At 17.4% G+C, this 13,362-nt stretch overlaps 3 protein-coding genes across 3 annotated transcripts in view, besides 8 other annotated features; 2 read left to right on the forward strand and 1 right to left on the reverse strand. All coding sequences in view use genetic code 6, as the record gives it.

Annotated features, from left to right (window-relative positions):
• Nucleotides 1–124: 124 nt before the first annotated feature.
• Nucleotides 125–176: a microsatellite.
• Nucleotides 125–182: a microsatellite.
• A 318-nt stretch (nt 183–500) lies between these two features.
• Nucleotides 501–1,840, reverse strand: IMG5_097070 (hypothetical protein; the record flags this gene model as incomplete). The annotated part of the gene is made up of 3 exons (XM_004035531.1): nt 501–895; nt 951–1,076; nt 1,131–1,840. The coding sequence occupies 2 exons, from the start codon at nt 1,838–1,840 to the stop codon at nt 1,049–1,051; spliced, it is 738 nt and encodes a 245-aa protein (XP_004035579.1). The 3' UTR covers nt 501–895; nt 951–1,048.
• A 622-nt stretch (nt 1,841–2,462) lies between these two features.
• Nucleotides 2,463–2,991, forward strand: IMG5_097080 (hypothetical protein; the record flags this gene model as incomplete). Its single annotated transcript, XM_004035532.1, has 2 exons — nt 2,463–2,580; nt 2,630–2,991. The coding sequence occupies 2 exons, from the start codon at nt 2,463–2,465 to the stop codon at nt 2,989–2,991; spliced, it is 480 nt and encodes a 159-aa protein (XP_004035580.1).
• Nucleotides 2,992–3,123: 132 nt separating this feature from the next.
• Nucleotides 3,124–3,180: a microsatellite.
• A 2,989-nt stretch (nt 3,181–6,169) lies between these two features.
• Nucleotides 6,170–6,203: a microsatellite.
• A 474-nt stretch (nt 6,204–6,677) lies between these two features.
• Nucleotides 6,678–6,734: a microsatellite.
• Nucleotides 6,735–9,727: 2,993 nt separating this feature from the next.
• Nucleotides 9,728–9,774: a microsatellite.
• A 2,781-nt stretch (nt 9,775–12,555) lies between these two features.
• Nucleotides 12,556–12,600: a microsatellite.
• Nucleotides 12,558–12,609: a microsatellite.
• Nucleotides 12,610–12,788: 179 nt separating this feature from the next.
• IMG5_097090 (hypothetical protein) overlaps nt 12,789–13,362 on the forward strand; it is a gene marked incomplete at both ends in the record, with an annotated part of 1,109 nt that continues 535 nt past the window's right edge. The window contains one exon of the mRNA XM_004035533.1: nt 12,789–13,359. Coding sequence (XP_004035581.1) covers nt 12,789–13,359 — 571 coding nt within the window. The remainder of the gene's footprint in view (nt 13,360–13,362) is intronic.

A 13,362-nucleotide genomic window follows, 5' to 3' on the forward strand; every position in this document is an offset into this window, starting at 1 on the left:
CATAGTTTTATTACTTTTTCCTTTCCACCGGATATTATATATTATCCAAAGGTATCTAAACATAAAATAAAATCTTAATGGCCTTTTATGAAATGGGTTTTACCATCTTTTAATTCTATTGCTCTTTTATTTATTTTAATTTATTTTTATTTATTTTATTTTACTTTATTATATTTGAATTTGTAGATGAGATTATATAGTCTTTTTAGACATCGAAAAATTGTTAGTTTTTATTGCCTTTTTATTTCCCTATTTTGCTGAACTTTAAATCAGTTATTTCGTCATTAAAACCTACTATTATATCATTTTCTTATAATTTAGGACCTTCTAAATAGTTATAAAATACAATATTTTATTCACAAGTAACTGCACATATTTACTCTTTATTTTAAAGAACCCTAAATTAAGATAAAAATTAATTTTTTAAAAAATTATAAAATATACATTAATTTAATAATTTAATGAGTTTTTAATTATGAAAAATCTTTAATTTAAACTTAATTAGAAGAAATATCAATTAATTTTAAACATCCTTCTTAATTTGCAATAGCCAAATATTATTAAAACTCAAATTTTTTCAGACTTTTTTTTTCGTTTTTATTCTGAAATAAACTGCAGCTTCGATTTCATCATCTACTTATATTTCTGATTATTTTTAAATATTATTATAATCCCAAATGTATATTTTCCCGTCAGAGCTTATAGTTATTAAGTTTGTTCCATTTTCAGTAAAAATTATTTAAGTTATTTAGTTTTCATGGGCAATTATAGATTTTAGTACTGTAGAAACTACCATATCATATATTCTTATTGCATAATCTTCTCCAACACTTAACAAATGTAGTTTTTGACTCTGTGGATGGAAAACAAGTTTTGTTATAGAACCCTTATGCACCTTTTATTTAATTTAAATATCAAATAAAAATACTTTAAATCATTATATGCTTTACTTTATATGAATGTGTTAATATTCCACGATTGACGTCATATATTTTAATAAAACCATCAACAAATCCTATAGCTAAAAATTAACCTGAATTATCAAAAGTCATATCTATAGCCCATTAATCACCAACCTTTATTTATTTATTTTTAATAAAAGATATATTTATATAAATATCTATTTTTACTTTCCAGTAATGAATAATTTATTTCGTTTCTAATGCTAAAAATCTTATTGTATTATTTCTTGTAAATGTCGCTATATATTTATATGATGGGTGTAATGCAAAATTACATAATTCTTCTTCATGCTTTTAATTTTTTAATTTTTTTATTTGTCATTTAAATTATATTTTACATGTTCTATTTGGTTTGTTATTTTTCTTGTTTTTATATCTGTTATCATTATTTTAAAATTGCATATAGATACTATAAATTCTTCGTTTTAAGATATTTGAATTCTTCCTCCTGTATATATGCTTGGTTATGTAAAAATGGGCTCCCAGTTTTTTATTAAATGGTGTTTATTTATTATTTATTTTTCATCTTCTTGTTCATTCTCTTATTCTACTTCTAGTTCTTCTTCTTCTTCATGCTATTCTGAATTTTGAAAATCTTCATCATTTAAAGGTACTATTATTTCGGATTATTATTCTGTAGATTCTTATTCTTCTTCATGTAATTCTTTCTATAGTTATTCCTATAGTTTTTATTATAACTCCTCTTGTTATGAACTTTAATCGATTTCTTCTATTCTTTCGTCTTCTTATTAATTAAGTTTAACATGATTTTTAGGTTTTTTAGAAAAAAGAGATTTAAGTTTTAATTTTTTAAGGCGCTTTTTAAGAAGTAGGTATTATTTTTTTTTAATTACTTATTTTTATTAATTTCTTGCCATTTTTTTTAATAAATTTGATATTAAATAATTTTGACCAAAAAAAATAAACTAATTTTTTTTATTTATTTTTTTATAAAAAAAAAAAAATTAATTAATATTTCAATTAAACAATTAAAAAATAAAAGATAGAAAAATGTAAAGAAGAATAATTCCTATATTTTTGTAATTTAAATATCTAAAAAATATAAAAATCCCATTTAAAAATTTCACAACTAACTAAAATTTTGAAAATTCTAATTTTTTCAAACTTTTAAATCAAGAAGTAGAAAAAAGTAAATAAAAAACGATTCCCGAAAATGAGCCCTCAATCCCTACAGAAGAACTCGAAAAATTAAAAAAAATGTAAAAGTAAATATAAGAAAATATAAATTTAGGTAATTTTGAAGAAGGAATGTAAACATGTATATCTTATATTGAAAAAGTTAAAAAGTATTACACAATAAATCATCCAGCAACATATTCAGCAATAAATAACTTAGCATTAATTTTTAAGATAATTGGCGATTTAGAATCCGCTAAATAGTTATATGAAAAAGTACTTAATGGCTATACAGAGCTCTTTGGAAGAAACCATCCTTCAACAATTATTGTTTTACAAAATTTGGCTAATTTATATAAATAAATGAAGCTTTATGACACTTCTTTAAAATACTTTGAAGAAGTTTTAGCTTACAAAGATTTATAAGAATAAGAAGATAAAAATCAAGCGGAAATTGCTATATGTACTTCCCAAATGGCAGGTTATTTATTTTTATTTAATATTCAAATACAAAATAAGAAAAATTTAAGGTTGCTTAAGAGAATTGAAAAGATATGATGATGCAATTAAAATTCTGGAAAAATCTTTATAAACTTTAATTTAAAAATATGGTGAAAATAATCTTATTACAGCAAATTGTTAAAATAATTTAGGACTAACTTATAAAAAAAGTGGAAAATTTAGTAAAGCTGAAGTTTTATATTTAAAATCTTTGAAAACAAGAGAGTTAATGCTATCAAAAGATCATCCAGATATTATTGCTAGTAAACATAATTTAGCTGAACTTTATATGGAAACTGATGATAAAGAAAAAGCTGAAGAATTTTTGGTTGAAACTATGGAAGCTATTAAAAGAGTTGAATAATCTTAATAATAATAAAGATCTAAATGATTTTATTTTTAATATTTTAATTTAATTTGTTTTCTCTTTTTCTTTCCTTTTTCACTTTTTTATTAAATTATATTGAAATTATTTATATTTTTGCAAGATTTTAATATGTATATAATTAGTTTTTAAAAAATAAAAAAAAAATATAATATTTTTTTTATTTTAAAAAAAAATATTTTATTTTTAATATTTATTAATAGATATGATTACTAATAATAATGATATTTAATAATAAAAATCAATTTCAATTAAACTTATTATTTTTGCTGTCATATTTTTTATGACATTATATGATTTCGCTTAAATTTTATTTACAAAAATTGCTGATATACTATCTATAAAAAAATAAAATTGTACTTAAAATATAAAAGGCCCGAAATTTTGTTAAGGATATTGCTGTATTTGTCTTTAAAATTTAGTAAATAAAGTATATTCTGTATGTTAACATACATATTGTAGTAAGAAAAAATTTATCAAATAAAATATTATATTATCTTTAAAATGAAAAGCTGAATGCTTTATAAATTATTGGATAGTTTCTAAATATTAATAGCTTAATTGCCCAATATGTAGATAAAAAATATATAGAATATTTAAAGATAATGAAGAATCAGAATTAATTTAAAATATAAACAAAGAAAATACATATATTTTAAAATAATATAATGCCATGTTTTCTAAAAAAAAACATTCAGTATAAATAAAATACAATTTTATCTATATTTTTAATAAATAAAAAAAATATATATTAACAATAAAATAAATAAAGATAATAACAATTATTTTTGATACACCTTTTTTATTATAAAGAACATTAAATTTTATGAGAACAAGAGAAGGTCTTCTATATATGTTAGGTTAAATATGTTCATCTTAATATTTTTTATTAAATATTTTATATATTGTTAGTCCTTTGGATTTATTACCTGAATGTATTTTAGGTATTTTAGGCTTATTTGATGATTTTATAGTTTTTAGTATTCTTTTAATTGTTTTAACAAATTTTTACTATCGTTATTTAATTAGATAGGATTAATAATTAATATAAATATGAAAAAAAAAGAAAAAGCTTATTAATTTTCAAAAACATTATTAATTTATAAAATAAAATAATAATATTTATAATAAATATTAATTAAAAGTCAAACTAATATACATTTATTTATAAAATTAAAAAAAATATCTAAATGTTATTTATTTTTATGAGAAAGTGCAGATCTAAGTGCTTTTTTCTACAATTCTATCGCTTATTTATTAAGTTAATAATAATTAAGTGCACAAATAGAATCTTATATTGAAAAAATTTCTCTTTAATCCATAGCGAATTCAATTATAAATATTAAAAACTTAAAATTTAATATATTTTTATTTTTATTTAAATTTTCATAATTTTATAAAAGAATATAAGATTATAACCATTATTAAGCCTCCTATATTGCTTTTTATATATCAACTTCATAAAAACAAATATTAAATGGAATTTTAGATTATTATTATTGATATTTTAATTTAGTTCTTTCAATTAAATAACAGACATTATATCTGTTTTAAGAATCGAAATTTGAAAGAAAGTTAACTAATATATTTTGAATTTTGTCAAGAAAATTAAATAGATCTTAATATTAAGGATTTTCATCTGAAAAAGAGAAAAAAGAATTAATGAAAATTATAAAATCATCTACGTTTATTTCTTAATCAACAAACTTTAACAAAACTTAAGCCAAAATAAGACATTATTAGAAATCTTAATATATTAAAATTGATTAAAAATGACTATTTTATTAAATAATTAAAGCTAAACAAGTTACAATATCTTAATCTTTCAAAAGTTCATCCGAAAAAAAATATTAACGAAAATTTTCGAATTTTTCAAGCAAAAAATTTTTATCACTTTCATCTAAAAGAGAATAGTTTTTTAGCATTTTATTTAATTATTTTTTTATAAGAAAATAATCTGTTTATGTAATTTGGAAATTTTCACTAATTTTTTTTAACTACGCATCTAAATATGATATATTATCTGTCAAAATAGATACAAAGAATTATATGCATTATTTTAGTACAGTATCAGGTATTTCAAATGACAATTTTTTTCTTAATTTTAGAATACATTTATATATTATAAATCTTATTTAATCTATTCCTCCAATATCTTCTAATTAATTATTATTTCGAAAATAATTGTGCCATTTTATATTAAATTAACTATCAAAAATATTCAAAGTGTATTCATCAAAATTATTTCTTTTTAAAATATTCAAAAAAAATTATTTAATTTTTTCTTTTAAATTCGAATCACCCATTATTTTTTGTGATTTTTCCTTTATATCATAAATTGTAGATTTTACGACTTTTTATATTCCTTAAATAAATTCTTAAATTGTTACGTTTGAAATATTTTCTATAAGTTTTTTAGTAGAATTGCTAGTTTCTACTAATTTGCTTAATTTTTCATAAAGAATTTACTCATAGTTTATCAGATTTGAAATTGTTCGTTTTTAATTTTAATTTTTTATATTTTTTAAGCTTTAAATATTAAATATTAACGAATTTTTTTATGATAAAATTTAAGAATTAGAAAATTCGCTTAAAAATATTTTTGTTAGAGTGGTATACTTTTCACTTTTTTTTAGAAAATCACTTTCTAAATATTCATATGTGCATTTTTTCTTCGGCTCTATACTTACTTATTTGTTTACTTCTATTAAAAGACTATTCAGAGTAGTTTATCGCTTAACAGATTTAATATTTTTTTATTTGATTTTTCTTCCTTTTCTTATATTTCATTTAATTTGCTAAATGTATTGGGTTTATTTTCCTTTTTATAATTATTTTTTATTTATTGATCTAATTAATGGATCATTGTTTGTTTTTGAAATTAGGACCGAGATATTTAACGAGGAAATATTTTTTGTATATATATTGTTTAAGATTTTTAAGGCTTTTCTTTTTTAACTGAAATTCTTGATTATTGAACATCAGGAGAATAATATTAGGGTATAAGCACTTTTGTTTATTATTAAGTATTTTAAGGATTTTCTTTTAAATATTACAAGTGAACTTAAAGCTTTTTATATTCCGATTTTTAATGCCTTTTTTAGGGAGAAGTTATACATTTTTCAGTTGATGAAAGCATAAACATTTTTAAGTTGTTAATTTTTCTTTTTTAATTAATTAATAATTTTATAATTATTTTTAAATATATTTTTATAATTTTAGAAAAAATAAAATAAAGCATTAAATATTATTTAAAATAACGTAATTTATGTTTATAAAATTATATTTTTAATAATCAAATAATTATCAATTATTTCGTTATGAATTCTATTATAATTTATAATAATAAAATAAATAAATAATCTTGAATAATAAAATAAATAATTAAATGATTAAATTAAAATATAATTTTTATATAATATCAATTCTAAATTTAATTAAATATAATTTAATATTTGTTTTATTAAATTAATTGAATTATTACATTTAGAAAATTTTGAAAGTTCTTAAAAGATAATGAAATTTATAATTGTTTTTTTAATATAAAAATTAATAATTTCTGATTATTTATAATACAATTTTAAAAAAAAAGAAAATTTATATACCTATTTTAATTTTTTCATTTATTACATATAAAATATAATATAATTATATAAGTAATAAATATCAGCAATTTTAGCAATATTTTAAAAATATATATATATATATATATATATATATATATATATATATATATATATATATATATACATTTATTTTTAATAAATATTGATTTTTAAAATTAATATTTCATTAATAATTAATAGTTTATTTAACACACATATCTAATAAAAATTAATATTACGATGAGTTTAAATGTTTAAAATGAACTAATTATAATTTTATATATATCTAGTAATAATTAAAAAGTTTCTAATTGACTTAATTTTCAGGAGTAGATTTAACTTCTAATATTTCATTATTTTGAATATTAAAATTTTAGAATTTAAAGTTAGTTAGTATAAAAGTATGCTTTTGTTTTAATTATTTTATTATTTCTCAAGTAAATAAGCATAATATTTCTAAACATGCTTGAAAAAAACAAGCTTTGTAAAATTTTGATGCGTCTTTTTACTTATGTTTTTTATTATTCATAATTGAATTAAACTTACATAATTTGTTTTTCCTTTATTTAAATATAAAGCAATCCAATCAGATTAAAACTCTTAAATTTTCGAAATTTAAATTTATTTTCTCTATTTTAATAATAATTATACGTTTCGCGATTTATTATGAACAAATAAATATATATATTAATTATGTTGAATAAAATTATAACTTTTAATTATTTTACAAATATAAATTCTCAAATATTTTACATATGAATGCAATCAATAAACCCAATAATCTTTTTACAAATATTATTTTTTATATATAATCACTAAATTTTTTCTCATAAAAAGCATTTGCTTACTTTTTATTAAATCCTAATTAAGGCTTAGTCTAAATTTTGTTTTGATAGCCAATAATAATCACTTATTTAATTAACTTTAAATAGTAAGCCTGAATTTATTTTATACCATACATTTGATATAAATAAAATTTTAGCAGGATAATAATTTTTATTTTAATTTTACAAAAATTTATTCATACATTTTAAATAACTACTTTAGTTTGCTTAATTTTTACTAAGTCTAATATTGTAACATATTTACTTTATTTATATTAAAAGTAAATTGGAATGACATATCCAGTAATTTCGTTTACTCTTTCAACCATGTCGATAGTTATTCCATCTTTCGAATTCATTTTTTATTTTTTTTATTGAAATAGTTAGTTATTATTGAGGTTACTAAATAACTGAAATATCCAAAAATTTCAAAGCTTAATTCATTATCCGAACTTAAATACTGTTTGTGAAATCTATTATATAGAAATCTTTAATAAATTCATTTTTATTAGATTCTATTACATTTAATTATTATTTCACAATTCACAATATTTCTATAATTTTAAATACTTTAATAAGATAAGTAACCCATTATAGAATAATGATGAACAAGGGTAAGCCTTACCAATGCTCTTGAAACAACAAAATATATTTCGTTAGGCCAATAATAGTGTGTAATGATATTTCTATTATAACCTTTAAAATAATAATCATCAAAACAACATACAATAAGCACTTTTCTCTCTAATCCTTTTACATAATGAAAGTAGAAAATATGAAAATAATATTTTTCTTTTAATAATTTCTTCATCTGAGATTGGTAAATATAAAAGAATTTAATCTTATGATAACAAGTTTACCAATTGTCGAATTAGAAATATATGTGCTTTAATTGAAGGCACAAGCACTACAAAATTCGATAAGGAAAAATAATTATTTTAAGCCCAATATTATCAATATTAAAATATTTTATAGCAAAAAATTATATGTATAAATTTCTAAATTTTTTATTTTTTAATAATGTGCACTCTTTTATTTTCTTATCTCAAACATTTGTTGTAAGTAAGTGCAACAGTAATTTTTTATCGCTAAAATCTTTTGCATATTGCATATTGTAAATTGTTATATTTTTTCCAATTCCTGCTACAGAATCAACAATTATATTAAAATATTTGAAATTGTTTGCTATTTTTTAGTATTCTTTAGTTAATAGTATTTAAAATAATTATTTAAAAATTAATACTGTTTTTTATAATTTTTTAAAATTATTTATTATCACAACTTTTTTATGAAAAAATTTTACATTTTTTTAAGAATAATATTTAAATATATAAATTATTAATAAAAAAAATAGAAAGATAAGACTTAATTTAATATATTAAATGTTTTAATGTTTTTTTCTATAATTATTTTTTAAATACTCAAAAAAAAAAAAAAAAATGCAAACTACAAAAATTAATAACTTCAATTATTTTATTGTTAATTGAGTATTTAAACATTAATTACAGAAAAAAATAAAAAAACATAATGAAAAAATAAATATTTATTTTTTAAGCTAATATTTTTTTTATATTAATAAACTTTTATGAGTTTTAAAATTGTGAATAAATATTTTTTTTATTATATATCCTCAATTTTTTTTATACTCTTCTTATTTTTTAAACCTTTTCATTTATTCCATTAACTTATTTGCATCATTAAATGCATTTGCAGAAAAGTTTTTTAATTTAAAATTAAAATCTGTCAATTATTCTTTGTTTTCAAAATGTAAACTTTTTTAAAATAGTATTTATTATAGACCTATATATCTTTCTTTAAATTCAGTTTATAAAACTATTTTTATAAATACTTAAATTTAATTTAATGTTTATTCTAATAATTATTTTTATTATTTAATGCTTTCTTCTTCTTTTTATAAATTTTTTATTCTTAACATGCTTTTATGTCTTAAAATAGCTTCCTAGATTTAAGTTATTTTTGCAATTATTTTCTTTAATTCTAAAAAAGCATTACGTTATTTTTTTATTAATTCATATTCTTCACCATAATATATATTTTCATTATTTCCATTTATATATTCTTTCAAATTCTCTATATTATCTGGATAACTTTTTTATTTTTTAAAATCTATATATTAAATAAATTTTATCTATTATTTTTTTACACTGTTTGCATTTATTCAGGTATTCTTTCTCCTCCAGTTGGGACTATAATAAAATCTTCTTTTTTGAAATATTCCTTAGAAAAATCTTCTACAAACAATGGTTACTATTAATAATTAGTATTTATATTATATTTTTAATCCATATTTAATAAATAATCGAATTTTTAATTTAAATAATTGAAAATTTAAATTTAAAATATATTTTATTAACAAAAATAAATATATAAAAGTAAATATTTATATTTTATATAAGATATTTATATCTTTTATTTTATTAAAATGATTTTAATTTTTTAATTTCAACCAAAGCTTTAATTATTAAAACTAATGTTTTGAATATCATCTTATTAATTATTCAATAATAAATTTTAATTAAGTTATTCATTATTATTTTTATTATTATCATCTTTTTATTGTTAGTAATACATTTAAAGCGATTTTTTTTTTTTCTCATGATAATTATCAAAAATAAAAACATGAAATTTATCGTTTTTGTCGTTTTTGTCGTTATTATTAGAAAAACTATCATTAACAAAGCATTATAAATGATTTTAATTTACTTTTTGACTTAAGAGTATATTATCTTCATTATTTTAATTTGTATGTAAATTTGTATTCGTAGTCGCAGTTTTTGTATTCGAATTTGAATTATTAATTAAATTTTATAATATTTCTTGGCTGTTTTATTTATTTAAAATCGGTTATATATTTTTTAAGCAATACTATTCAATGTTTTCAACAGAAAAGTTATTTTATAATTAACTTGATAAATACAAAGAACTAATTTATTTACTTAACTATTAAATAATATTTGATTATTCCAAAATTTGCAAATTTTATTTTTCAGTTAATATCTATTATTATTAATTAATAATTTTTTAATCATTTAATTCAATTTTTAATTATTCGATAATTTAATTTTAATTTATAATTATATTTTTATAATCTTGTTGATTTTATTTGTATTTTTCAAAGAGATTTTTAGCTTTACAGACAGTATTTTAAATAAGATTTTATTTGTTAGGAATTTAACAATTAATTTTTTTTAATTAACTTTGAAAAGAAATTTATTCGGATTATTTTTGTTCATTTTAAAATAAATTATTAAATAAGGCTTGAAAATCTTTAAATTATTATTTACATTTTTTTTCTTTTTTGAAACTATTTTGAAATATATTATTTATTTTTATGTAGTTATCGCTTTCTTTTAAATTCTAAACTTGATTACTTAAATAATTGCTTATATTTACTTCATTATAATAACTATTATTTCGAGAAAGAGATTATGCTTTTTTATGAATTTTTTTTCTTTGTCCGTTTAATAATATTTATTCATCGGAACTTTAAGTTTATCCATATTTTCTATTTCTTTCTTTTACTCTAAATTATTAACTTTTTTAAAATTATTATTAATTATTCTCCGTTACTGAATTTTGTAAAAACTAATTTTTAATTAATTATAAAATGAGACTGTTTTATACTTTTTCTTTGTTTGAAATTGCAAATCTCTGAATATTATTAACTTTTGGACTATTATTTTCTATTTAACTCTTTTTTTCGGTAAATATATCACATTGCTTTTTTTTCTTTAAAGAATTTTTATTATAATTTTCTTAAATTTTAATTTTATTATATTCATTATTATTAATTAAAGTATATTTATGAATAAGAGAATTTGCTTTTATTTCATTTTTTTATTAAAATACTAATTTATTTTAATTATTAAAATTAATAGAATTTTAATGTTTATTACATTCAAAACGTCCTCCTAATATTTATTATTATTATTTACATATTTATTTGCTTTATGTGATGATGTCTTTATAAAAATCATATTATTAATAATTGCTTAAATTATGTTAATTACAAAATATTACTTGATTTGATGCTTTTTTATTTTTTCTTTATTTTTTTAAAAACTCAATAAATAAAAAAAAAGATCATAAAAAATAAACAACTTCAATTTTTTTTCTATATTGAGTTTTAAATTAAATTACAGAAAATATAAAAAAGCATCAAATCAAGTAATATTTTATTTTAATTATTCTTTTATTAACTTTTACTTTTTTTACATTTTTCTAAACTTGGAGAATTATATATTTTATAATAATTAGGAGATTATTCTTTACTAATATTATATTATGTGTTTTCATTGTTATTTTTGAGACTTTTTTTTTATTATTCAATAGTTCGTTTATTATTAGTTTTTCTAATTATATTTTTTTATGTTTTTTTTGGGCTTTAATTACAACTCAATAATTTACTTGTTTCATTTGATGACCTTCTGCATATATTAAATATGTTTGAAAGTTTTTTTTATTTATTTGTTGGTTGATCGAGTGATACATTCTTATTTTCCATAAATTGATTATAGCCTACAATTATTTATGTTTTTGGAATACATTTTGCTGTGTTTTGCAAAGATTACTATTTGTCAGTATGTTGAAGAAACGAACTTATGAAACCTCTTTAAAAATCAGAATAGCTTCTTCCATAAAGAATCTAAGAGCGATTTATTTTTTATAAGTTTTTTTATGATAGCTTCATTATTTCTTTTTTTTATTTTGGTCTATTTTAATTGAATTAAGTATGATTATGTTTATATATTATTTACTTAAATATATTATATTAAGATTTATTTATTTAATCAACGTAATAAAAGAAAATAAATAATTTAACTAAAAAAAATATAAGATAAAAAATAAAATAATAAATTATTAAATATATTTTTTTTTAAATATACTTATTTTATATTTTAATTTAAAACTAATTATTTTTTTAATTTTATATAAAGAAAATAAAATAAATTATTTTACATATATAATTTAATTATTAATAATAAAATTATTATTTATTAAATACTACATTGATAGTTTTTATATATTTTTAAAACATTATTTAATCTTATTGATCAATACAAAGCATTTAATATAAATTAATAAACCTTATATTTTATTTTACATTATACTAATATTAATTAATTAAATATTTTTTTTTAAATTTAAAATTTTTTCTTTTAATTGATATTTTTAAAAGATATAAAAAAATAAAAATTTCTTTACAAAATTATTATTCAAAAAAAAAGATATATATTTTTTAAATTTATAAATATAATACAAAAACTAAAATAAATTTAAACCATATAAATTTATATAAAGCAAATAATTATAAAAAATATAAAAAAATAAAATAAACTAAAATAAATTAAAAATGAATACATTTGAAAAAGCACCTATAGTTATATTTGATTATGAAGATCTTAAAAACAGAGAATCAATTTTATACGAAAAAATTGATAAAGCTTTTGGACCTCATGGGATTGGTCTTTGCCTTGTATCAAACGTACCAGACTACGAAAAATATCGTACTGCCTTACTTCCATAAGCTAATATACTTGCAAATTTACCAAAAGAAGAGTTAGATAAATTAACGAAACCTGAAATGTATTATTTTTCTGGTTGGAGTCATGGAAAAGAGCAATTTAAGGGAAGAATAGATTATACTAAAGGAAGTTACTATGCATTCGTGCGCGAAGATGAACCTATAAAGGAGCTTTTAGAAGATACAAAAAAATAAGGAGGAGTAATAGTACGAAATGTATGGCCTTAAAATAATATAATAGAAAACTTTGAAAAAAACTTTAAAAATTTGGGTAATTTAATGTGTGATGTTGGAAGTTTGTTAGGTTATCATTTAGATAAATACATTAAACATAAGTAACCAAATTACATAGATGGTACAATAGAAAAAATTATAAAGGAAGGGAATCAACATGTTGGTCGTT

Source organism: Ichthyophthirius multifiliis (genome assembly GCF_000220395.1).
Source record: "Ichthyophthirius multifiliis unplaced genomic scaffold scaff_1120509250831, whole genome shotgun sequence".
In the NCBI taxonomy this organism is placed as follows: domain Eukaryota; phylum Ciliophora; class Oligohymenophorea; order Hymenostomatida; genus Ichthyophthirius; species Ichthyophthirius multifiliis.